This window comes from Lissotriton vulgaris, unplaced genomic scaffold (genome assembly GCF_964263255.1).
Source record: "Lissotriton vulgaris unplaced genomic scaffold, aLisVul1.2 SCAFFOLD_675, whole genome shotgun sequence".
Taxonomy (NCBI): Eukaryota; Metazoa; Chordata; class Amphibia; order Caudata; family Salamandridae; genus Lissotriton; species Lissotriton vulgaris.
Window position 1 is genome coordinate 271,925 of NW_028249837.1, and position 25,795 is coordinate 297,719.

Below are 25,795 nucleotides of genomic sequence, written 5' to 3' on the forward strand. Positions count from 1 at the left end.
CATCAAATTTATGTGAATATATGAGCTCTACTGTTTCGAGCGCGTGTGGGCCAAGAGACCGTTAAACTTGTGACCTGTGATTGCGATCCAGGACTGCCTGATTCCTAATTATGATGTGGAAAGCTATAAAAGTACCGACTTGATTCCCCGATTCTTTTTCCTTTGTCACTCGTGGGGGGATCCTAGAGTCCTCGAAGGTCACAGCTGAGCCACAGCCAATGAGTAGTAAAGATACTGATAAATGAATGAAACTTTAATCCCTTTTATTTAGACTTGAGTTGCTTCAAATGTGGTAATGTAGACCCAATGCTGCATTTGTATGCTACTTTGACGAGTAGCAGCGTGTTCTCCAGTATAACTTGCGTACACAAAGTGTTGCTTATCTGTCCAGAACCCACCGCTGAACACTTAATTTCCGGCCTCTTTGGATTTCAGCACAAGTTTGGAATTGGTAGACCTCCATTGAAAACTCTTACAAGTTGCAGGGTATATGGAACATGCAGGCAGGAGTAAAGTGTTCTTTCTCTACGGCATGTAGATTGTCATGGAGTGTTTTCAAACATGGCCCATCCTGTATAAGATACCCAACGCATTATTTAATACATGGTGCAGATGCTGTGCCAGTGGCCTCCAGACACCTGTAGTGGATTTGGGACACCAGTCCTGGTCATACTAAATGGCCCTGTAGTGCTTGTCACTGTGATGAAGATTGGAGTCTGTCATTGTTCAGATAAATGTGGTCTTGAGTGACCTTAATGTGAAAATCTGCCTTTCATAGTGCATCAGACTTATTATAGCTTTAATGTATGCCGCTCAAATGCTGAACGCGCAGTGCCATGATGAGGACTGTTTTGACAACCTCAATTACCCAGTCGGTGCATTGGCGAGAGGGCGTCAGATGAATAGGGCTTTTATGAATTGCACTTTAAATCGCAGTGTGTACTGCTGCGTTAAAAGGCTGCTTTAGTAAATGTCTGAAAATGAATCGAACCAGCATAAAATGTAGGTGGCTCAGTTCATGGCTCTTGAGATGTAGAAATGACATGCACCGTTGGAGATCTGTTCAGCAGACACGGGTATCCCTTAATTATAATAAAAACCCCAGCATTGCCTGGGAGTTCCCTGCTTACTGATGGATGAAGGTATTGATAATTATTGAGGCATTACACCCCCGCTAGCTTCTGAGTGGCTGGTGGCTTGCCCAGTGATTAAGGCACTGTGTAATAACGGTTATTATAGTCCGACATTTATGTTAGTAAGTGAAGTTTCATTTGTGTACATTCTAGGTAGTAAACACTGGCAGGAAATTCAATTGATGCGAAGTACATCTTAACAGGCTGGAGGTGGAGGGCTTTCCCTAATTCTGATGTGTTTTTTTTTTAACAATGAACCGATCTCTCCTTTACTCCTCATCCTTCCCCTCTTGTTACTGCGGCTCAAAGCAATAGGGTTTCTGAGTCCGCTATTCATATCGGGGTAGATACTTTATAGCGACCTGCAGAGCATTTCACAATTGGTCTGGCATGCCTACCAGTGTCACAAGACGTCGGCGTTTGCTTTGTTTAAGGACAAAAAATCATTAACAACATACCTCTTCCTGTTCTTGCTGCTTTCATAGCCAAGAGTGTGCTACATGTGAAAAAATATGTTCTGTAGTTGTCCCTTATGATATGACCGGAGGGAACCGGTGCATTCCAGGTCACCTCCTCCAGTACCTACACTGTCAGGGGGCTAAGACTTGGTCTAGAGAGGACTGGTGGCATGTAGTGCCGTCAGGCAAGCACAATCACACTCTAGTGACCTGATCTATGGATATTGACCACCAGTTGCCCTACACAAGTGGATGTTCAGTCCCCCCGGAGTCATCCAGTAATGAAGCATCCCCCTTGTATATATGCAATGGCATACCATTAGGATCTAGGCTTCGTACTGGTGTCCAGAGGAGATAGCGTTATTTTGTATTTGGCATGAGCTTGCTATTTAGATGTTTTGTATCTTTCCCTCTATAGTTTGAGAAAAAGATCTGTCACTGATGATCATTATCTTTACCAGTAATTGTTTTGTTTGTATCTTCTCTACAGGCTAAAGATCGAATTCAGTATTATCAGACAGGAGAAACTTTTACTTTCCCTTATGACCTGGGTGGTAAATGGAATAACTTCAAGCAAGTGTTCACATGGTCTGGCAATCCTGAGGGTGATGGCATTGACTGGCCTTTACGAGAGGGCTGCCAACGATACAGCTTAACAGTAAGTATGTAGGAAATATTCTCCCAGCTTTCGGTTTCAGAAATGGATTCATATTATTCAATTATCGTGGTGCTCATAAATGATGATTCTGTCCTTCTTTCCTGCGTTCCCAACTGGCTGGAAATGCCTGCACCAGTAAAACCTTCTCCAAAATGTACTATTACATAAAAAAAGTTTGCAAAGGGTCCTCTCCTTGCTTAGCCTGACCACTATCCATCTGTCACTGACTTACCTACTATCCCAGTTTCTGTTTATCCACCAAAGAGATGAGGTGAAGGGCATCTCCTGATTCCCCAATTCTCCAAAAAGTCAAGATTTCCATCAACTGGGTCATTTCACCTAAATCATTTAATAACTATTGATCGTTCTGCATGAACTTCATGTTTCTTCAACGGAAGACACACATCACAATCTGGATATTTTCAGGGCTCTAAAAAACTATTTATTGAAGCCTGCTAATTCTTTTTGTTAATTATGGTGGTTTTGCTGCCCAGCGCAGCTGTCCTTCGAAAGTCATTATTTCCAGGTAGAACGTAGGCCTACATCTTGTGAAGGATTCATCCTCTCATGATACTTCAGGCTCATTTCAGGAGAACCTCTTAGTGCAACCTAGAGACCTGTTTCTGTTGTAGAACTTTGTCAGGCAGGTACTGATTCTAGTTTCTTTTCCCTCTAGGCATTACTAACTGCTAACTTTCTGTAATGAAGCAGGTTTTTGGCTTGGACATTTTTGGTAGCCTTCTTGCTTGAAGCATGGTCTAGCATTTCCTTTTCACCCACCATGCCTATCTATCTTAGGGTATTAGTATCCGTTTCTTAGCCATTGAGAAGAAGAACAAGTTAAGGAAAATATATTGCATTGGCAATTACAACTCACTTAAACCTTGCTCCCCCTCCTTCACACTTCCTATACAGTGTGCATCATGAACTTGCAAGCCATAGCCTTTCTCCAAGAGATTACTCATTGAGTTGTGCATATTATTTTTGATGTAAGACAGGTAAGACTAGATACCTAGAAATAATGGTAACATTAGGAAATGTTTGCAAAGAATAAAAAAATAAATGCCAGAGCCTCCTTAGAGACATAGTGGAGCACCTTGGAGCATTAGGTAAGACAGGGAATGGCTATGCTGGGTTCTCCTGGTGATCTATGAGAGCTGTGAAGTGCAATGCTGCTTTTGTTAATTTTTGGATTATTGATTTATTATCCAAGACTAAAGGTTATTCACTTTTAGCCTTATAATAATTTGTAAAAAGGCTTCTCTCTGTAGCAGACTTATAAAAATGTAAAGATGCACTAGTGAATAGCATTTCCTGTTATCATAGTGCCTCATAAATAATACTTTTTAAAGAAGCATTGTCCATGACAAATGTTTTGGCTCTTGTGTGGTCTAGTACAGTAAAAACAATTTTACACATTTTTACAAAAACGAGTTAGTCAACTGCAAAGTCATTATTCTAGCTTACTGCTGACCAAGACTCAAAATGTAAGATGCTACAAGTCTCAACAGACCCTTTGTATGGTGTTTAGATCAAAAGGCTTGGATACTGTTGAATAAACGTGGGGATCTGAGATAATTCACTGAATGGAACATTCTTTGTTTGGAATGTTTCAGATCACTAAACCAAAGCACGTAAATAAAAGTGCTTGTCTTTAGCCGGGACAAATGTGCTTGTAATTTCTAGGCAAAGCCAGTTAAGAGTTGTAAAAAGTGTCCTATATCATTGAGCGTAACAGTAAATTACAAGCAGTAATTTGAAATTGCAACTCTCGTATCAACGCCACGTAGCTAGTTCACATGCTGCTTACCACGAGAACACCAGTAAATTAATAATAATAATGCTGCTAAATTGAAATTTCGTTCTGTCCTGTATGCCTGGGAAGTAACTGATCGGTCATTATCACGTTATGCACCAATGGGTTAATAATGGGACACTGAATGCAACTTTTTGTACAGTGTTGAATACATGGTGTCTATTTCCAATTTTGAGAACTGAGAAAGCGGAGGCCTCGGGGGAAGTACACAGTGTAATCAAGGAGCTAAGCTGGAATTAAACTTTGACCGCATTTACACTACTGTTTGGCTTAGTAATAGCCCACATATATTTCCTAATATGTTTAGTTTGCAAGTAGTAGACTGATTTGTCTAACATGCAGTTTTTTTTGTTTTTTACTTTTAACAGGTGGAACAACTGAAACAGAAAGCAGATAAACGTGTGAGAAGTGTAAGTACTACTTTGTAAGTGACTGACTTAAAAATAGTACTGCCTTTTTCGTAAATACTTGGCAAACGTTTCTCACAAATCAGTTAGAATGTGTTAGCACTAGATCTGTTTTGTTATGTAATTTGCCTTGAGCATCAAGAATTTTCTGTGGATGGCCACTACCCACTAGAATGTTATGCGAGATTAATTGGGCTTTTTCAAGAGGTACTTCAAGAAAAGGAAGTATACAGGAATACTTGTAGTCACTATAAGAGACAAAACCACCAGAAGCCATAAAGCAATACATGCCCTCTCATCAGTGCAGACTAGAACTCACATGATGCTCTGCTAAACCTGACAACCGCTACGTGATAGAAAGTGTCCACCTTAGAGGCCATCCTCTTTTGTTTCAAACCTTGCTCCTAATGCCATGAAAGCAGCAATCCCTTGAGCCATTTTCTACAGAAACTTGCGACTTACAAGTACCTGACACTTGTCAAAGTGTCTCTGGAGAAAATCTTTACATTAAGAGACCATTTCAAGTCCAAGGGAGGGGATGCCAGTTTTGGTAAAGAAACTACGCACCTGAAGTTCCAAAAGCAGAAGTGGCATTGAAATGTATTTCTGATTTAGTAATGAAATTACAGCTTTACCAGTGAACATCTCCATTGGATGTCACTCAACCGAGACATCATAATTTGCCAGAAAATATTTCTTGACCTCACATGAGAACAGAGAGGAATGTCTGCACTCAGCTGTGATGGCATCTGCAAATGATAAGGTATGGGCACATTTGGCACTCATACACCTCAACCCTGATCACTCACTGTGATGCTGGGAGTGCATCTTGAACACTGAATTTGTAATTGTTCATGTCAGCCAAGCTCAACCGGTCGGTAATCCACCATTCCACAGAGGTTGCTTAAATTAGACAAAGATGAACTTACAGCGCTTATAAACAAATAATAGAAATAAGTCTTCCAACCTAAATACAGTGTCATTGTTTTTACAGCCTACAGCAGATCTGTTGGCAATACGAAAATATACATATAAGAAGTCGTTTTCTTGGCAAGCCGTAGAATTCGTTTTTCCCAAACAGGGTTACATACAATATCCAAGGTGATAACCTGCAACTGACTGATAATGCCATCAGAAAAGCCAACTTCCTCAATAAAAGATAAAGAGGACTTGTCTCAGCCATAATGAAGGACTGCATTAATGAGTTATGTAGTGTGGCTCCAGGAATTGGTGTATAGTTGTAAAACTGCATGACGTTGACCAAGAAGCTTATCAGCAGCTGGGTAATGGCCAACCATTGTAGCAGTTCAAAAAGAGTTCATTGTCCTACAGGATTCACTCTGTTGAAACAAAAAGGGAAATTTGTGACAAGTCAAAACTATCCACGGCAACAGCCAACCCATCGGGCCACATTTGGTTATATGCCCTTGTCCGTCCAGCTGTGCAGGATTCCCTAATGAAATCCGAACCATCTGCCAAAAGGGAGCTTGCCTGGATCTCTTTAAAGCAGACCAAACCACTAGATGAAATGAGCCATGAGGTATGTTCCTGATCTTCTAGAAAGACCACCTTGTCTCAAATTTGAGTAAGCAGAAAAAGCTGAACTATGAAGAGTTGAGGCAGCACTAAAACCCCAAGGTTCACTTGGCTAGACTGGAGCTAGTATAGTTACACTGCTATTGATATCTGGATTGTTGGGCATCCTGCGATTTGTAGTTCGTACTGGCGAGGTACAAAGTTTTGTTTCTAGTCTGATTATTGTTTAGGCCATAATTATTGCAACAAGTTATTCGGGTATTCATGGAGTGACCTAAAATTAATGTGTATGCCGTGTGACACAAGAAATACATAGGAACAAAATAAAGCAAACTTATCTGCTCATTTAAATGTTTGACTCACTTCTTAGCACATCACTATCTCCCAAACTTGCACACGTCTGACACTCCATCGAGTTTATAGTAAAGGGAAAGGCGCAACACAAGGATTTTTTTAAACACCCATTTAAAATAATTTATCGTGTGGGGGTGAGAAAAAGTACAGAAAAACTACACGTTGTATATGTCTTTATTTATTAAACTGCTGCCACCCAGCGTGTATATAGTTCGGCACATTACAATTTGTGCATGTTACAACAAAATAGATGAATTATCATCAAAGATAAACACCTACAGTGTTTAGATAATGAAGTTTAAGGGAAAATGGGTGTAATTAAATGCATGTAAATTCCAATGGGTGTAATTAAATTCCAAGACCACATTCACCTGTGAGTAGAAGGACTCTGGCAGGGGAAAACCTACATCTTTCAGTTCCAAATGTTTCCATAGAAGGGCTTTTCTTACCGTACTTGGTTGATATTAATTCTCTTCAGAAAACATCAAATTTCCAGTTTCAAATTTCTCAATAAAGTGGCTTTTCTTGCCCTCATTTGCTGAAAGGATTCTATTGAAGCTCTTAAAATCACTCTATCTGCTACTTCTGGCCTGATTTTGTCTATCACCCAGGCCAAGGTTTCATCATGGAGTACGTCCCAGAGTTCATGTCCATTGGACTTTACCATGTTGGGGTTGATAAAGATCTGCACGTTGCTTGTCAGCACATTTAATTTCATACCTTTTTATTTGTGCTATTTGGAGCTTCAGAATTAACATTTTGTCATCAACTGTGCATGGATAGGAGCTTGGCCGGAAGGTGATTGCTTTGGGTTTAGTAACTTGTTGACCGAAGGAGATTTTGAAACCAATGCTTAACCATAAGGATGTGCCTGCAACCATAATAGCACAGTGCATAACCCACTGGTTTTAGGCTATAAGCTCCTAGAACTGAGAAAGAAGCCATCAAACTGGCATCAAAATGCTTAGTCAGATAGCATTGATGGTGTTTAGTGGGTAAGGGTGGATTAGTTCCCCACGTTTTTTGAGGATCTTTGTTCCTTGGTTTGTCTTCGGCTCTAGTCCAAGACTGAATACATATTTTTTTCACTTGTTTGGAAGGTTGCAGCTAGGTAGTCTAGAACTGCCCTTGTAAATCGAGCCTCTACTTTACTCCTTCCTGCCCCTAGCTTTGCTTTTCTCTCTACGTTGCATACTTCCTTGGCTTCGCTGTGTCCAGTCGTTTTTTTTTCTTCCTCTCCCTCGAGGCTGCTGCCATATTGCAAGCAACTCTTATAGTAGTGGTGCAGACCCTGTTCCTTCCTTCCTTTCTTTTCATATTTCTGTTTTATCGAGCCATAGTCGACATGTTGCTAAACTTTCTTTGTCTTGTCCTCTCATTATTTTCCCTTCTTGTCCCAGTGCCAGATGTTGCTTTTTAGGGTTGTTGTGATGTGTGGCATTTGTTTGTAAGTGGTGCTTCCTAGGGTTTTTTAAGCCTGTACCTGGCTTTTTAAGAGGGAGTAATGGAAGGTGGAGTTTAGAAAAATAGACCAGGTTAGCTGGGATTTTAAGAACACAAGAAAATGGATACATAGACTCTACCTTCACTGCATTTCAATCTCCATCCTCTCCCCTCACTGGAGCTTGCTCTCAGTTTCACCTTTGACACCCACAAGAAAGAAGGGACTGCTCTAATATCAGTGCTTTTACGAGCATGTTCGGTTGTAGAAGGGTGGAGTGGTCACTAGGTTTAGATTTATATTTGCAAAGAAAGGTTCTTTGGTTCCTTTGCTTTTTGTCCGCTTCATAAATGCCCTTCCCATTGCTCCTCCTGTCCCCTTTTACCCTCTTAACACTCTTAACCTAACCATCGCCCAAAATAAAATGTTGGAAATGTGCCTGACATGAAATGTGCAAAAAAGAAGATTGATAACTGGTATTGGTAGGACCCCAGCAGCAGCAGGCTATGTCCGCCTACAACAGTTGCTTTTCTTGTGCATCCAGTTCTAGCCTCGAATGGAGAAAGTCTGGATGTCTGTGGGCAAGGGCTCCTACACCTGAAAAGTCAGCAGTGTCTGGTGTTCAGGGCACTGGGTGTCAGGATCGGGATCATGAGTCCTTACAGAATAGAGTCAAGACCCCACTATCGCTAGAAAAGTGTGTGGGGGGGTCCTCCCTTTGTGTGCTCCCATCAGTCAACCTTAGCAAAGCGATGAGCCCACCGCAGCTCTGTCCATGGTATAACTCGGTTCACCTGAAAGTCCTCAACTTGTTCTTCAGATGGATTATCATGCCAGCTCCACAGAAACTGTGGCAGTGGTTTATATACCTACATTCTAATGGTGATCAAATGGTAAAATCTTCCCTCTTGTCCTTTAATAAGTTTGAGAACCTGCCTGAAAGCCCCCACCCCTTCATTGCGTGTTAACATGGTCCTTCCCAATGCTAGCAAAAAGTTATATTTTTATGCCTATTTGGTAGCTTTAATAATTTTGAATCTTGATGGAAATGCGACCAACATGAGCTCTCCATTCTGCACTAGGCCCCCGGACCGAGGCCCACAACCCCCCTCCCTCCTCTTGGACAGTAGTATTTATAGTTTTTCTGCTGATAGACAAAGCTTAAACCTTCTTAGTATTGTCATGTTTCTCCTTCTCTAGAAACTCTTAGGTTTTGTGTACCTCAAATATTCATGTCTCTCTCTGCCATCTGCTTCGCTCATGCTGCCTCAAATTGTTGGCTTATACACATTGAGTGAGCATCACTTGCCTCCTACCTTATATGTAGTTTATTTACACTAAGGTGTCCTACAAAGTGTCTTACCGGTGTGTACGGCCGGAACAGGTCAGACAGGCTACATTGGATTTCATGACCAAAAACCTGATCTGCGTGATCGAAACTCCCTGTTGGGCATGATAATGCAGTTGATTAACCACTTTGATGCTAGTTTGAAGACTTCATCCTCAGTACTAGGAGCCTAGAACCGAGAACCAGTGGGTTATCCACTGTACTGTTATGGCTGCAAACACATCTTTATGGTTAAGTATTGAGTCTGAGAAACCTCCTCCTCTCATTTTACTGTAGGCCATACTTTACAGCCACAGGCTCCTGTTATTGTTTGTGCCCCAGGTCCTCTTGTGCATGGGGTCCTTCTAGGACTTCCTAGGAGTCCTTTCTGGGATGGCAAGTACCTTCAGCTGTGCATACCTAATTGTCAAGTTCTTTTTCTCAGCACTTCTTGCTTTGTCAGGATAACTTTATTTCTGTAGTGGGTAACACAGCAGCATCTACTTAGATGAATACATTAGAAAGCATCATTTTCATTAATGGATAATTCATTGTAATATGCATAGAAAGGCCTGGTACAGATAGTTCAGTCTCCCTCCCAGCAAACGAGAAAAAGTGATTGTTTTGTGTTTTGATAGGTAGGCATTGCTCTCCTTCTGATAGTTTCTCCAGCATTGCAACTTAGGGGATCATTTGAAGCATTAAAGTGCTGTGCCCTTCTTGCATCCAGGCTGCGTCTTAAAGGATCACCAATATATCTTATATATTTTCTTTTAGTCAAGATATGTAGCAAAAGAAGTAGCATACTAGTCGAGCTAGGTTCATGCTGTGCATACTTGAGTTACACTTAGAAAGCAACGCGTTACAGTTTTAATCATGTTGTACGGTTGAGGTGTGATCAGAATGCCATTGCAAGTTAACATTGATTAGGGGGTAAAATGAACATCAGCAAGACTCGACATTTAGGAGGCATCAAAGGAACAAGCACAGTTAAAACACTACTTTCAAGTTTTTAATCTGAGAGACACACAATTTAATTGAAATGTTGGGTCACCTCCTACCAGGGCTAAAGGTTACATCAAGTTAGTTGGATTGCAAGGTAGTCTCCACCAACCTTTTGCTATGCAACAGTTGTTCTCATTGTACTCCGCCCCACCCCCCCCGCCCCCCCCCCCCCCCCCCGCAAGGCGGAGAGCGCCCCTCTTCCTGCAGTAGTGGATAACAAGTCAAAGTTTGGGCAATTAAAACCCAGATTTCCGAATTGCAAGTTTTGGTCCATCTGGGAGTCTGCCTACTTCGCTCAAAATCATTGCACGTGGCAGGAATATCATTCTGTGCTGGCAGCGTCAGAAGCGAGAGCAAGGATAGAATGAGCAAAGCACGGGTTTGAAGACTTTTGCGGGCAGTGTGAAGAAGTCGGCCTGCAGTGCTCCACTGTTTTCCGAAATGGGCATTTAATAAGCACAATATCCTCATCAAAACTCTCACAAGTGCCTAGAGGTGATTTTGATGTGGACTCAAACAATCCTCAGTAGTCTTCTTTAAGTGCAGCCAAAACCAATGTGCTGTTTTTGTTGTGCAATGTGGTGATGCAAACCAAGAGCTGTGCTGTTTTTTTTTTGCGCACTGTGCAAGTAATATTGAATTTTATTCCTAACCAACCTCTTTTTCTCCCTCTTATAATATTCCACTCTCCCTTTCAGTCGTCCATGTTTTTTCTCCTACATTACCTCCACCTCCCATTAGATGCACCACTTCCTTACGTAGTTACAAGAACACTTCTGTGGGCCGAACGCCCATTGTAAGAATTGCATTTTGTTTGTTATCGAACCTCTATCTCCTCTTCCCTGCAATTTCAAATCCGACTTTTTACCCAAGCAGTTACATTATTAGGACTTTTTACTGCAGTGCCTCACCTATCAAGAGAAGATGCATGGATCATGTTCAATTTCTTCCTCTGGATGTTTGATTGTAGGTGCGGTACCGAGCCACAGAAGATTTCAGTGGAGCGTGCTGCCCGGTGACCAAAGGCATCAAGACGTTTTTCACCACACCATGCACAGAGGAGCCCAGAATAGATCTAAAGAAAGGCGAGCTCATTCTCGCTACCAGAGGGTTGAGGTGCGTGAACATTTAGACATTATTAGAAATAAGTTCTGAAATTAAATTGGAAGCATGTGATCTAACAAACCTCTGTGTTCTTTCAGGCACTGGATGTACGGTGACCGGATCTTTGAAGATGGCAAGCCAAAAGGTAAAGAAAACGTTAAAGCTATACGGTTTCCCATTTCAGTACATATCAAAGCAGTCTTCATTAATATCTGATCCACTTCTGGTAGCTGTCCTTTGTAAGAAGCAATTTCCTTCACTGCTGGCTCTGGCAACAGAAGCAGCATTCTCCTTTTGTTTGTTGCTGGTGATGGTTTTGTTTCAAAATAGAGATTGCATCATGTCTACTTCTTTTCTTCCTTCCTTGCTTCAGTTTCACAACCTCACTACCAGCTAAATGGATCTTATTGCCGCCACCTCCTACTTAATTAACAACTCCCTTTATAGTGGTTATGTCCAAATTCTTAATAGAGCCTTTTTAACTGCTAAATGTAATGGCCTCTTTTATTCATAAATAAAGTGTCTGAGTTGTTGTTTTTAAACTGATTAAAAAACTACTGTAGCACTTTGTCTTAATTAGGGTTTTTTTTCCTCGAAAATTTGTAGATTCAGATGTAGTTTCACGGGTCTTTGCTTTATCATTTTCTCCTATGAGCTGCGTTGCGATGGTATCGACTTATATAGTCTGTAGTCTAGATTGGTCTGTGGAAAACGTAGGCTTATTAGTTTCCAGCAGATTTTGTTTACAAATTATCCTCAAATGTTGAAATCTACCCACACATTTTATGTCTGACTCACTTTCTAGCCAGAAAGAACGTGTTTATAAACATCAGAAAGGAGGATTAACTGGTATCATGTAGGAGGAGTCTAATTGGTAGCTATCGAAATAATGCCAGTTCTTCACGACTTTTTATTTAAGGTCGTAAGCACTCGAAAGCAGGGATTGTCATGGCAAAAAAATGTTTTTCATATGCACCAATGGGTATGCAATGTTTCAGCGGTTTGTGACTATAATTCCAGTTGCAAGCGAATAAAAAGTTACCAACTTCCAAGTTGAAATGGCGACTGAGTAGCAAAGTGCAGGGTATCCTCTTGGCACCCTTTTACCTTTGTGAATGTTTGTAAATGTTTCTCGGGAATGGTCTGTGGGTCAGAGCACAACTGTCTAAAAAAATATTCACTTTAAAATCATTCACGGGCAAGGTGATGGGCCGAACTTTGCATATCACCATCCCTGTGATTTTGTCCAACTGGAGTGAGTCGCCGTCTGCCACCAATCTCATGAATACTAATGAGGTAAGCCAGCCTGCGACCCATTCCTATTCAAAACTGTACAAACTTACGAATAAGTACCTGTGCCGGTTTGCAGAATGCAAGACTGATTGCAAAAAGACTAGTCGCAAATTGCAACTGTGTTTTATTGGGACCAGTATAACCGTACACCTGCCCCATGGAGTACCAACAACCCTGTCACTGGTAAAAATTTACATTAGTTTTAGTGCTGGTCAGCTGAGTTGCAGGCTTGTCTTAGCAGCAGTCACCTGCATTATTTTCTATAGTGGGAAGTGGCCTAACCTGCCACCGAGTGATCATTAACTTCAATTCTCTTTTGCTGGTAATCGATCACGTATGCGAACAGTGGTAAGGGAAGGAGTAGGACTCCCATCTGAGGGCCCCACTCGCGGGTGAAGATGGGCTCTCCCTGTCCTCTTGGTGCACTTTTTGCTCTGTGATAAATACAGCCAAAATATACTTTGCGTTTTTTGCACATGACACTTGTTGAAGATAATTATTTCCCCTCATATGTGTGCCTTTTTTGGTAATTACTTTTCCTTAAATACGTAACAGGCCGTAAAATGGTACTGGAGAAGTAATGTTTCCAAAATGTTTTATAAAAACCAAGCGAGTAGTTCATCAGCTCAGAAAGCTAGATAGCCTTTTGCAAACCCTGGAAGCATGGGTTTGGAAATCCCGATTACAATTTCACCGTTACAATATCCATTTAACTCATTTGATTAAGTCTGATAGTAGCAACACGTGAAGAAAACATCCTTTCCTGAATTGCTTTGTGTTTTAAAGCAGACTATTTTCCGTGTGATGCAAAGCAATGTAATCGTCTGCAAGCCCCCTAGAAGACCAGTGGAAGACGGCAATAGATAGACTTGTTTTTATTTTATATTAAGCAATTGATAAAGCACCGATCTCGCTTCAGAGAGCAGCAAGCGTTCACCGAGCGTTTTGTTGTTACAGAATCTTTGAGTGTGTGTGTCCCACTCCCATCTAAACACAGGTTCCTAATCCTGGTTTCATGAGCAGGTGGGGGTAGAAGGTGTAATTGGAACAACACTAGACATCATATGGAACAGTTGAATTATATGCACTTGCTGTATATTAAACATACTTATATTACATAGCCATTCAGACTAGAGATTCCAAGAGTCTTGTATTTATTTGTTCAAGTGCCAAAGCTGGGATTAGAACCTAGGTCTCCAGATTCATCAAACTGGCCATTAGATCAGATCTCCTTACCTACAGTACTAGCATTCTTGCTTGGTTCAGCAGCAAGATGTGCAAGTTACTGAAACGGGAGTGAAATGCAGGCTTTAGAGAAAGAAGCAAACTCTTACCCAGGACAAGCAGACTGCTGCCTCCAGTCATTGTAAAGGGCTTTTGCTTGTCCTAGACTGGTAATGACACTCTCGCCAGTGTAGATTGTCGCGGTATGGGGTTTTGAAGACTCCATTTTAACAGACTAGGCAGTGAAACTCTTGTCTACCTATAACTGCTGTACCACGTTTAATTGTAATATTTCCAATAAAACTGGTTGTTTTTACACAGTTAATTCTGCTCTATTTTACTTGAAATCTCCTACACACTATATTTCAGCTGTCTAGTAACGATTTTGATTTTCTATTTTGAAGTGGTACTTGTAGGTCCATGATTGTACATCCATTCAAGTTAACAACTCACCACTAGCACTCCTCCATCTTTTTCCCCTATTCCATTTTGTGTTGCGAGATCACTTTTTGTGCGGTGTTTATATTGCCTTACTTGTTGCAGACTATCTTCACATTTTAAAACCGCTATGGTCTTATTCAGTCGGCTTAGCAATTGTAGACTCCACTTTTAAAAATGTTCTGATAATAAAAGGGCCACAGTAGAATACTTTAAAATCTATTACATTCAAGTACATTTTCACAGTACTTCTGTGTACTTCATTTTGTGCTTTTTGCTAGGTTTTTTTCTCACCTCAAGAAAGACCCTCTTCTCCGCTTGTGACCCTTTCAGGTGTGGTCGTTTCATTTAGCTGATCACATTGTAATCAGGTTTAGTTCCATTTGCGTTATCTTTTTGCAGCACAATCCCAAGTGTTTCTACAGCGTTCGGTGGATCTTGGCATGGATGGGTAAATTCACGCCTCATGGAGCGCAGTGAGGCTCAAAACTAAGTAAATGCTTGCACTAAAAGTCTTGGTTAGATGCTTGATCATGTTTTAGAGTGTAACCTAGAGTCTTCTCAGAATAAAAATCCTGGCAGGGACCCCCTACAATGCTGCTTCCGGGACTTTGTGCTTCCCTGTTATGGGACTCCTGTCATACTCTGCTATTGAAGTATGTTGGAAGCAAAGTATGGCAGCGTTACTAAACATCGGAGTGTTAAGGCGCTATGTAAGTGAGAATTGCACATATCCAGTCGCAGAACAGTTTACCAAGTGCTGTAGTATTGGGCAGGCTCCAACAAAAGCACATGCCGTGCGTTAGGAACACGGACACATGTCAAACTTATGAATTTGTTTGTTGATTTATATTCATATCTTAACGGCCTCTGTATCTGTTTGTGGGAGGGATTGTTTTTATGATCGGAGACTGAAAGGTGTAAAAATGAACCTCTTCAAAGCATTACCAAATTGAAGTACTAAAAATAATGCAGTACTACCGAACGCCGCAAGGAGGCAAGCAAGCCAAGTAAATGAAGACACTATTTGTAACACACTACATCTTGAAAGAAAACATTTAACAAACATTTAATATGAGGAGGCAGTAAAACATTTTTTATATGAAACCGAAAAGATAAAAGATGGCTCAACTGAAGCAATTGCGAATGCAAACAAAAATAGTGACTAATAATAGAACAAAGAAATGGAGTTCATGAAATCTTGTGTTCGAGGATGTCATATGCTAGCTATTTCCATTAGCTAAAACCTTTTACCGGTGAGTTATTATACTTCCATTTTTTTGGTCAAATTTATTTATTAGCGTTTTAGAGATCGTATGGAATAACAAGGATTTCAACTATTACATCTCAGCTACTTGGGCAATGCAATCGAATATACGTGTACATTATATCACCACAATTGAAGGGCACAGTGCTACATTTACGGTATTTCAAGAGTAAAGGAAAATCGCCCAAGGCTGGCAAGAGCGTGAAATGCTTGAGCGGGCCACCTCCAGAATAGTCCATGACTGTCCACACGTTGAGCCTCCTACATTAGCAGGATCGTGCACAGGCCCCAACATGGGCCTGTGCACAAAAATGACTTTTCTACAACAACTATAAGTAAACAAAAAAACAACAGCAGCAGAATCACGGGCACATAAGAACGCGCTGAAACACGAGTGCGCTCTCTGCAACCATACCTCTGAGGCGGAAGCCGGAGGAATTACGCGCTAATCTTTTAAAATTATTTTGTGTTTACCATATTTTAAAACTTTGATTCCTGCCCTGAGCTCTCTGCTGGGCTGCTTGCCATAAAGGTATTCCACATTCAGCGGACTCTAGCGCTGCTTCGTGGAGTTTGTTGTTATCGGCCGCCATCGCCAGTCGTGAGGCCACGCCCACCCCTCCCGCCTATAAGAACGCGCTGAAACACGAGTGCACTCTCTGTAACCATACCTCTGAGGCGGAAACCGGAGGAATTACGCGCTAATCTTTTAAAATTGTTATTTTGTGTTTACCATATTTTAAAACTTTGATTCCTGCCCTGAGCTCTCTGCTGGGCTGCTTGCCATAAAGGTATTTCACATTCAGCGGACTCTAGCGCTGCTTCGTGGAGTTTGTTGTTATCGGCCGCCATCGCCAGTCGCGAGGCCACGCCCACCTGACAGGCCACGCCCAGCCCTCTTCTCCCTAAATGTGCTTCCCACGCAAGCGCAGCGGACGAGCGCAGCGGGAGCGCCTAAGGCAAGCCCGTCTGCGCCCGTCATCGCCAGACCATCGCCTCTCGCCAGTCCCCCTGCTCAACTCGGACCACATATACTGCAGTACGATAGAAAGTCCCTTCTCGTACTCAAACCAGACTCAAGATGCGACAAACTTGAAGGCTGCCTTGGACAAACAGGTCTGTACTGCAAGCCGTGTTGTTTTGTGACACCTTCACCTGGGCTAGCCAGCCACAATACCACTGCTTATAAACAATACACCCTTACCATCCTCCAACTTAATGTTAGATCCCTTGTGAAACACCACGCCGAGGTGTTCACCCTTATAACAGAGGAACTTCCTGACATCATGTTTATCTGTGAAACCTGGCTCCACGATGATCAAAACAGCATCCTAAATCTCTCGTTGCCCGAGGGCTTCTCCATAAAAACCATCAATAGAGACTCCAGGGGTGGGGGGATAGCTGTTATCTACAAATCGTCATACAACTGCACTTTTGAAAAGGAAGCCATTTGGGGCTGTGAAAGCGCAAGATTTAAAATCTCCACTAGTCCCCAGTTCACCCTCTCCGGACTCTATATCTACCGGCCCCCTGGCCCCACTGCCAGGTTCATTGAGGAACTCCTAGATGTCGCTCACACTCTAGTGATATCTTTCCCAATTTTACCATCCTGGGAGACCTTAACTTACATTTCGACTCCTTGACCGACCCTACCATTAAGAACCTTCAGGCAGACCTCCCAGCCCTTCAGCTAAACCCACTCATTCAAACTCCCACTCACTCTGCCGGGCACTTACTGGACCCTGTTTTCTCCAACCTCTCAGCTGCCTCGGCTGCCCCCCCTAAACCCATGGGGTGGACTGACCACTCTCTTATCAAACTCTCCTTGAAGATCAGAGACTCGATTGTGAAAAACACCTCCAGTTCCCGATATAAGAGGCCATGGCACAAACTGACACCTAGTGACCTCACTAGCAAACTAGGCAACCTCCACCTCAACCTCTCAGACGGAGACATTAACTCCGCCTACGCGGCCTTTCAAAATTGGATCAACTTAGGACTAGACTCCCTAATACCAGCAAAATGGACTAAAACTCGTAACACTCCATCTAACCCATGGTACAATGAAAATCTTCTAACCATGCGGAAAGGCTGCAAAAGAGCTGAACGCCAGTGTGGAGGAAAGAATATAAGGACACCAGCAAAGCTGCTTACCTGCTAAAATTGAGGTCGTACCACAAGGCGGTTCGCACCACCCGTGCTTCCTTCTATGCGGAAGCAATCAGTTCCAGGGAGAATCCCTCAAAAACTATTTTTGAACTTGTTCAAAAACTTAAAGATAGTTCTAATCCTGCACCTGGTATTACCTCCGCACAACAATGCGATGAACTTGCCACCTTCTTTACGGAAAAGGTAAAGAAAATGTACACCTCCTTTCCTCAGAACCTCCCGGATACCTCCAAACCACGTGAGCCTTTGCCAGATAGTCCCAGTTTGTCTCTCATCCCCAGCTTAACATATGACGAACTTGCCAAACTGTGCACCAAAGTTAAATCTGGCTCGCCCACGGACGCCATGAGACCCGCCAAATTCCTAGAATCTCTCGAGTTCTTCCTTCCTCCTCTGACTACCCTACTTAACCTATCATTCTCCTCAGCGGTGGTCCCCACATGTTGGAAGCAGGCCTGGGTCTCTCCAAGTATAAAAAAACCCACCTTAGACCCATCAAAACCAGAAAATTTCAGACCAATTTCATTGCTTCCATGGGCCTCAAAATTGGCAGAAGCCCATGTGAACAAGGTTCTAGCCAACTACATGACGCAACACCAAATTCTAGACCCATCACAGAACGGCTTCAGGCCAGGATTCAGCACCGAATCCGCCCTGCTGACCACCATCGAACACTTACGGAACATCCTGGACGCCGGTCAAAGTGCTGCGCTGATTTTACTCGACCTTAGCGCAGCCTTTGATACGGTCTCCCACTCTATCCTACTAAAACGTCTCGAAGCCATAGGTATCAAAGATCTTGCTCTAGAATGGTTCCGATCATTCCTGACAGACAGATCTTTCCGGGTCTCTGCCCCCCCGTTCATATCCCAGCCTCACCCCATAGAGCAAGGCGTCCCTCAGGGATCAGCGCTCAGCCCGTCCCTATTCAATCTTTATGTCCAGCCTCTCGCTGAAATAGCAAAAGAATGGGACCTGACACTAGTGTCGTACGCCGACGACACCCAGCTCGTCATCTCCCTCACTGAGGGCCCCTCGATCTCAGCGGCGAGATTCAAGAACGGGTTAGAGGCAGTTGCACGCTGGATGTCACACAACTGTCTCCAGCTGAACGCTGGCAAAACAGAGGTGTTGCTTCTGGGTAAAAACCCTGACTACTGGACTGATCACTGGTGGCCGTCCGCACTGGGCCCTATCCCCCCCCCAAAAACCGTGGTAAAAAACCTAGGTGTCTGGGTGTACGCATCTCTTAACTTCCAGACCCACACTTAGAAACTGGCTGCCACCTGTGTGGGCCTGTTGAGGAGCCTTCATCCGATCCTTGGCTTTTTTGATCACCATACGCGCCAACTGATAGTCCAATCCACCATCCTGGCTCGACTGGACTACGCCAATGTCCTTTTTCTTGGCCTTAATAAAGCTGAGATGGCGCGGCTACAACGTATACAAAACTCTGCTGCCAGGGCAGTTGTAGGACTCCCTCGGAGGTGCTCTGCAAGAAACACCATCCAGAAACTACACTGGCTGCGCATTGAAGCCCGAGTTCAGTTTAAAGCCCTCACTACGGTTTTTAAAATTCTCAAGACTGACTGTCCTGGCCTCTTGCGTCCTCTCCTAGAGCCCTACACCCCTCAGCGGGCCCTACGCTCCTCGGGTCAAAACTTGGTTGTTACCCCACGTATAAGGCTAAGCAGAATGGGCGGTCGCTCTTTCAGAGTCTTGGGGGCAAGGCTCTGGAACTCCCTGCCACTTCACATTCGCTCCATGACTAACCTGCTGGCCTTCCGCAAAGTGATCAAAACACTTCTATTCTCCCCATCCTAATCTCTTACTGCCCTTCCTTACTTCTCCCCCCTCAGGTTATCGTTATAGTTCAGCGCCGGGACGCCTCATTGCTGGGGCAGCTGTTCGCGCTCAATAAAACGTTATAACATAACATAACATAACATATGCAGGCTAATCCCTTTCTCACCCCCCCCACGTCCCCTGGCGCGCGCAACCCAGCCGCAGCTGGGCCTGCATCTGAAGGCTGCACGGCCTCAGCGAGTCAGCAATAGCCCCCAACAGAATATCTAGACAGAAGAACGGCCCACGGCACACTCCAACCCCTAAGAGCACCTACTGAACCGCTACAGTGTCCGCACCGTTAACCCCACCCTGGCAATTGCATGGAATTAAGCATGTGTTCCCAGCGCTCCGCTATAGGTTCCTTGCGGAGCCCCAACGTTTCCTCTGTACGTATGGCTGTCCACTCCACCCGGGCCCATGCCTGAAGGGAGGAAGTCCACGCCTGTACCCCAGGTGGATCACGCGCCTTCCAGCGCCTCGTGAGGAGGCGCTTTGCCACCACCATCCCCAGATATAAGAAACGGGACGACACCTTGTCTTTGGGTGTGTAAGAAATGGGGGTTACCCAAATTGCCAAGGGGGTAGCATGGCATCAAGCGGGCAGGCCAAACTTCGAGGACATGTGAAGCATTCACGCAGTATCCACAGACGACACACCAATCACACTACAAAAGAGACGCAACTCCACCTTTGGTTGGAAAAAAGGAAGTTTAGTGATATCTCCAACCTGTAAGGTAAAAAGGAAAAATACACTGGTAATCACAACAAGGCGCAACTGGCGCCAGAGCCACGTACTTCAGTGGGGGATTATTTACATGGGACAAAAAGGGTTGAGTCCATAGTCCATGCTGCAAAGGAAAAGGTTGGTTAAATGAACATTAGACCTGGGGCCAATCTGGCGGGGCCAACTCAGGCTCTCATCCTCGGGGGTAGGCTGTAATTGCAAAATCCAACATTATGCATGAATACACCTCAGGCGTTATAACGCCAAACCCCCACCCCTGTGAGGGAAAACAGAGCATCACAGCACATTTAATATTAGACCGGAGCACCTGTCATGAATCAATCTGGCTGGCTCATTAACAAGGGGCATGAACAGGGGCCTGGAATAAATCGTCAGGCCAACAAGGGGGCTCACCATGCCCAAACCAGTAAGGGAAGACACCTTCACTTGCCCTGTGGGCACCAAAGCATCCAAACTCCCCGCATGTGTAAAACAACAGTATACCTGGACCTCAATCACTTTAGTGTAGGCATACATTAGCATATTCACATTAGCCACCAGACATCCCCAATCCTGGGCAGGGGACGCAGTACGCTCGGCACCCTGCTTTAGCATAAGGCTTGGTCCTAACTTGGGAGGTCAGGCAGGTAGCAGTCACATAAACATTAGGCCCGAATCACATTGAACCGGGGGGCACTTATGCATTTAACATGGACCTGACTCTAGGCCTATGAACCTCAACCTAGGGCAAACCCTCCTCGGGGCATAAATATTTAGTTGGGATGTCAGGCCTAAACATTTCAGGAAACATCAGGCAACAGGTGAAAATGTGCACTTCTATAGGCATATCACCTGGCCATGTGTATCAAACATTTCCCTGCGGGCCCCTACAACATTCTACATTTCCCCCGTGGCCTCTATGATTAACCGGGGTCTCTGTAGGCAGTACAGCGGGGCCTAACCGGCATCCTGGGATTCAGTGGCAGCAGTCGCTAGCAGCTTTTACCCGCTTTCTGGGCACTTGGGCCCCACTCAGTCAACAGAGGGGGGGGGGGGGGCGGACACCGACCCTGTGTCCTGTTGCCCTCTCCACCCTCCACACTGTATACTGACGCTCACACTCACTGGGCTGTCCAGGGCCTCCTTGGCGGTAGGGGCAGGCACCGACAATGTGCCTCGAGGCCCCTGCTGCACAGCGCTCACTCGCAGGGCTTCCCTGACCAACCGGGGGCCCCGCGAGACCTGCAGCACCCTCCCGTCGTGGCAGGAGGAAGGAGGGGTTAGCGCTTCCTCGGGCACCCCTCCCGGCAGTATCTTCCTGCTTCTCCCATGCCCCTCCGCTTCACGGGGGCCCGGGACCTCCAGGCAGCCGTCACCTCTCCCGCGGGGCTCTCCTTCTCCTCAGAGCCCGGCTGACACCGGCGCTCTTCGCGGCCTCCTCACTCTCCTCCGACCGAGCGGGACTCCCTCTTCACTTCGGGAGCCCCGTAGCGCCACTCCAGGCTTCCTGGCCCACCGGACCGGCGGGGTAGGCTCCCGCTCCGGTCTCAGGCCTCTTCCTCTGGTCTCCCGGCCGGCAGCGACCTCGGTGGCTTCACCCGGGTTCCCTCTTCCTCACGGGAACCCGGGGCTTTTCGGGCCTCTTCCTGCTGCCCGGCGGGGCAACCAATCAGTGTGCGGCCCTTCAGGGGTGCGGCCGCAAGGGCCAATGGCTGTGCCGCAAGGGCGGGGGCGCGGCCAATGACGCGGCCGGGCGCCCCCGTCACGTGGGCAGGTCGAGGCCGGCTTCTCGGGCCTAGCGCGGCCCACTTCGAACTCCGGCGGCCCTCTCCTCACACCGGGGGCCGCCGCAACTGGGCATTCCACAGGACAGGAGGCTCCAGGTGAACGCGCGGGCTCCGGAAGCACTGCACGCCGACGGGCCGGGAACGGCCCACAGCACCACGGCGGCAGCCCTCTCCTGACACAGAGGGCCGCCCGGGACAGATCACCACGCCCGACAGGGCAAACCCAGCTGCGATGTGGAGGACCGCTAGCGCTTCCAGGCACAGCGGCAGACAGCGCCGGGAAATTACAGCGCCTCGGGGAACTGGGGCGCTTGGCGGCACCACACAAGACGCGCTTCACTGGAGACCGCAGGTGAGCGCTTGGGGGCAAAATGCAGCACCTTGCAGGGTAGGATGGTGCTTGAGGAGAAGAGCGCCTTTTGATTCCAGCGCTTCACAGGAGGCTACAGCATTTGAGTCACGGGAAGCACAGCCAGCTCAGGCCTCACAGCACTTCGGTGCACAGCACTCCAGAGGGGCAGACAGGTCTTCCAGACATGTCTCAGGCGGCCATTCTTCACCCTCCTGGGCAAACAGCACTCCGGGGGCCACAACAGCCACAGTCCCTCAGGGGCCCAATCCTCCCCAGGCGGCTCCACACGGCCCAGCGCTTCCAAGGGGGGCCACAGCTCCTCCGGAGGGGGTAGACAGTCCCACTGCAGTTCCTCAGGGGCAAACTCCTCACCTCCTGGAGGGAATCCAATCAGCTCCTTCCCTTCTCAGTGCTCTTTCAGCGTGGCGCTGGCATGGTTCAAGATCCCAACTGTGACAGGGACCTAGTCAGGGGCCCTCCCTTGACAGGGGCCCATGGGGACAGCAGAGGGGGGGGTTCTAGGGGTGCAGGGCCCAGCTCACAGGCCCATGTGGCGGTAGCACCTCGCAGCAGGTCCCCTCTCTTCCTTGTCCCAGCGCTGACTGACTCTCTGGTGACACTTCTCCCTATTTATACCCTCCTCCCAGGCAGTGCCAGGACCTTCTAGAATGTTGGCAAATGGCCTAAACTGGCTCAAGGGGAGGGGGTGAGCACCCTGGGTGCCAGGCTTTCCCTCCAAAAGCTAGGGGTAGCTGGGTAATATTAACTAGACCGCCAACCTAACGCAGTCAGGTGGCACTACCCAGGGCCATGGCATCCATTTTAAAATCACAGTACATTTTAGTCAGGTACATTTTCAAAATGGGGGATATTTTCTGTACACCATTTAACAACATGTTATTTTACATTTTCAACAAGGTGTCTCACACCACTCATGACCTATACAGGTTTAATCTCATGGGGGAGACATCCTAAATAGGGGGGTCAAAAGCGAAAAATTTTGGGGGAAAGAGGCCAAGTCCAACACAACTCCCCCCCCCCCCCCCCCCCCCCCCCCCCCCCCAGCCAAAAGCCAGGGTAGGCTGATCAATGCCTTGATGGGCTTCCCTGCTTGGGGCGTAAAAAGGTGGACGCAGGCCTGCAACTACAGGAGCACCTGCAGTTTCTCCTCCACTCTGGAACCCAATGGTTCTCTTTCGCAACCCTCCCTTCAGCAACAAAACCACCCCACTGGTGTTCCCTAGTGGGATTTTTCTCCTTCCTAGAGTGGGAGGCTCTAGCCTCAGGCTTGGAATTCTCTTGAACCACTCTCCTCTCTCCAAATTTCCACTGGTCCACCCACCTGGGGTCTACACCCTGACTGACCAGCCCTTAGGGGCGAGGCTCCCCTCCCCCTACTTCTCCTCCTAGGGTTCCTCCATCTCCTACGCCTGGGGACACCCTCACACAACTCTCTCCCCAACCTGGAGTCGAACCCCACAGGCTGAACCGGTGACAGGGGCGAGTCCTCCCTCTCCCTGCACCCCCTCCCAGAGTTCCGCACCCTCCTACCCGGAGAAGTACCCCTGGGAGTCACTTCCGGGGGGACTCTGGTTACAGAGGTCCCTCCCACCAGGGCAGGCAACTCCTGTCCCTGGCCACCCAACCCGGGGTCTGCGCCCTGTGGCTGAGCCGGTGACAGAGAGGAGACCTTCCTCCCTCTGCACCCCCTCCCAGAGTTCCACACCCTCCCACTGGAAGTGGTACCCCTGGGAGTCAATTTGGTAGGGACCTGCATTACAGGAACCCCACCCCCCAGGCCAGGCAACTCCTGAACCTGAACCCCCTGTCCAGGATCTAAACCCTGTGACTGGTCAGACCCCCGAACCACTGGAGCTCTGATTATTGATGCTCCGGGTTCTCCTGACATAAGGGGATCCCTCCCTCTGGATGACACATCGGGGCAGCCTAGCCTCCCAAGCTGGGGTTCTCTTAAAGAACACTCCAGACCCGGTGGCCGCAGCTGGGGCACCTTGGGACACCTCCCCGTCTCACTCCCTTCAGGATCACTCCCCTCAGCCTTCCCAGACGCTCTGGCACTTACCCAGAGGTCTGCCTCCCGTGCAAGTTCCCTGGGGTCTGAGAACCCGCACTGCAACAGATGGTGACGCAGTCTTGGGAAACAACTCCTCAGCATGTGCTCCCGGATAACGGCATGGCACAGCCCTTCCCAATCCTCCACTGCTCTCCTCACCACCCAATCCTCCAGTACAGTCCAACACTCCTCCTCGAACTCTCCCCAGGACTGATGGGACAGCTTTCCCCTGCCCCTGAACACTAACCCGTCCTCCTCTTCCGGGGAATCAGGCACAGTCTCCTGGGCTTCGGGAGTGGGACTCCTTGCACTGGACCTACACTCGCTGCCACCACTGGATCCCACCCACCTCGGTGAATCCAGACTCCTAAAACCACTCTCAGGGGACAAACTACCCACCTGAGCTGATCTCTCCCTGGCGAAGGCCCTCTCCGCCTCCGCCATCCTCTCCAGCGCTAGGACTTTTTCAGTCTCTAGTCGCTGCTCTTCTACCCTCAGCTGCGCTAAGCCCTCGGCATGCCTGAGCTTTGCCAGCGCCAGCTGATACTCCCTCTCTTCTCTCCTATCTACCCACTCTTCTGGGGACAGGGAAAGGGATGGGGCAGTGCCCCGGGACTGGACCCAGTGCGAGACTCCCTATCTTCGGTGTCCTCCACAGCTACTGGCGTCTCTGCCCTGTTAAACTCTTCCTCCCCCTCATCGGAGTAATTACCTCCCAGGGTTCTGGATGGGGAGCCCTCTCTCTGGTCTCTAACCCACTGACCCTTTAAAACCTCGGGGGGGGGGGTAGTCAGACAAGTCCCCATCAATCTCCAAGGGCTCTCCCCTCTTGAGGGCCTCATAGAGAAACAAATTCCTCCTAATGTTCCCTACTGGGGGTATCCCTCTCTCCAGGAGGAAATCTATCACCTCCTGTTCGGTGTACTCCATCAGTTCCACTTCCTGGTAAATCAACCCCATCGTGGCGAGGTACACCCGGGACACACCCTCCCAGTGGAACAAGGGGACACAATTCTGCTACAACACTTTCCAGGAGGAGGCAATACAAAGTCACAATGTTCTGCCAAACAACAATAATCCCCACAAAAAGGCTGTGATTACCTCCAAGCTCTATTTGCAGTGTAACCCGTGGCCGCTGTGGTACTGCGCAAACACAAGTCCTATCCCACCGCTTGCCACCAATGTAAGAAATGGGGGTTACCCAAATGTCCAAGGGGGTAGCATGGCATCAAGCGGGCAGGCCAAACTTCGAGGACATGTGAAGCATTCACGCAGTATCCACAGACGACACACCAATCACACTACAAAAGAGACTCAACTCCACCTTTGGTTGGAAAAGAAGAAGTTTAGTGACATCTCCAACCTGTTAGGTAAAAAGGA

The 25,795-nt window shown here is 46.5% G+C and overlaps 1 protein-coding gene across 1 annotated transcript in view; it reads left to right on the forward strand.

The window, feature by feature from the left end:
* LOC147663475 (palmitoyltransferase ZDHHC6-like) overlaps positions 1 to 25,795 on the forward strand; it is a 142,195-nt gene that overhangs the window by 90,543 nt on the left and 25,857 nt on the right. Inside the window, exons 7-10 of the mRNA XM_086950421.1 lie at positions 2,082 to 2,249; positions 4,434 to 4,475; positions 11,106 to 11,251; positions 11,338 to 11,384. Of these exons, the coding sequence (XP_086806547.1) occupies positions 2,082 to 2,249; positions 4,434 to 4,475; positions 11,106 to 11,251; positions 11,338 to 11,384 (403 nt within the window). The remainder of the gene's footprint in view (positions 1 to 2,081; positions 2,250 to 4,433; positions 4,476 to 11,105; positions 11,252 to 11,337; positions 11,385 to 25,795) is intronic.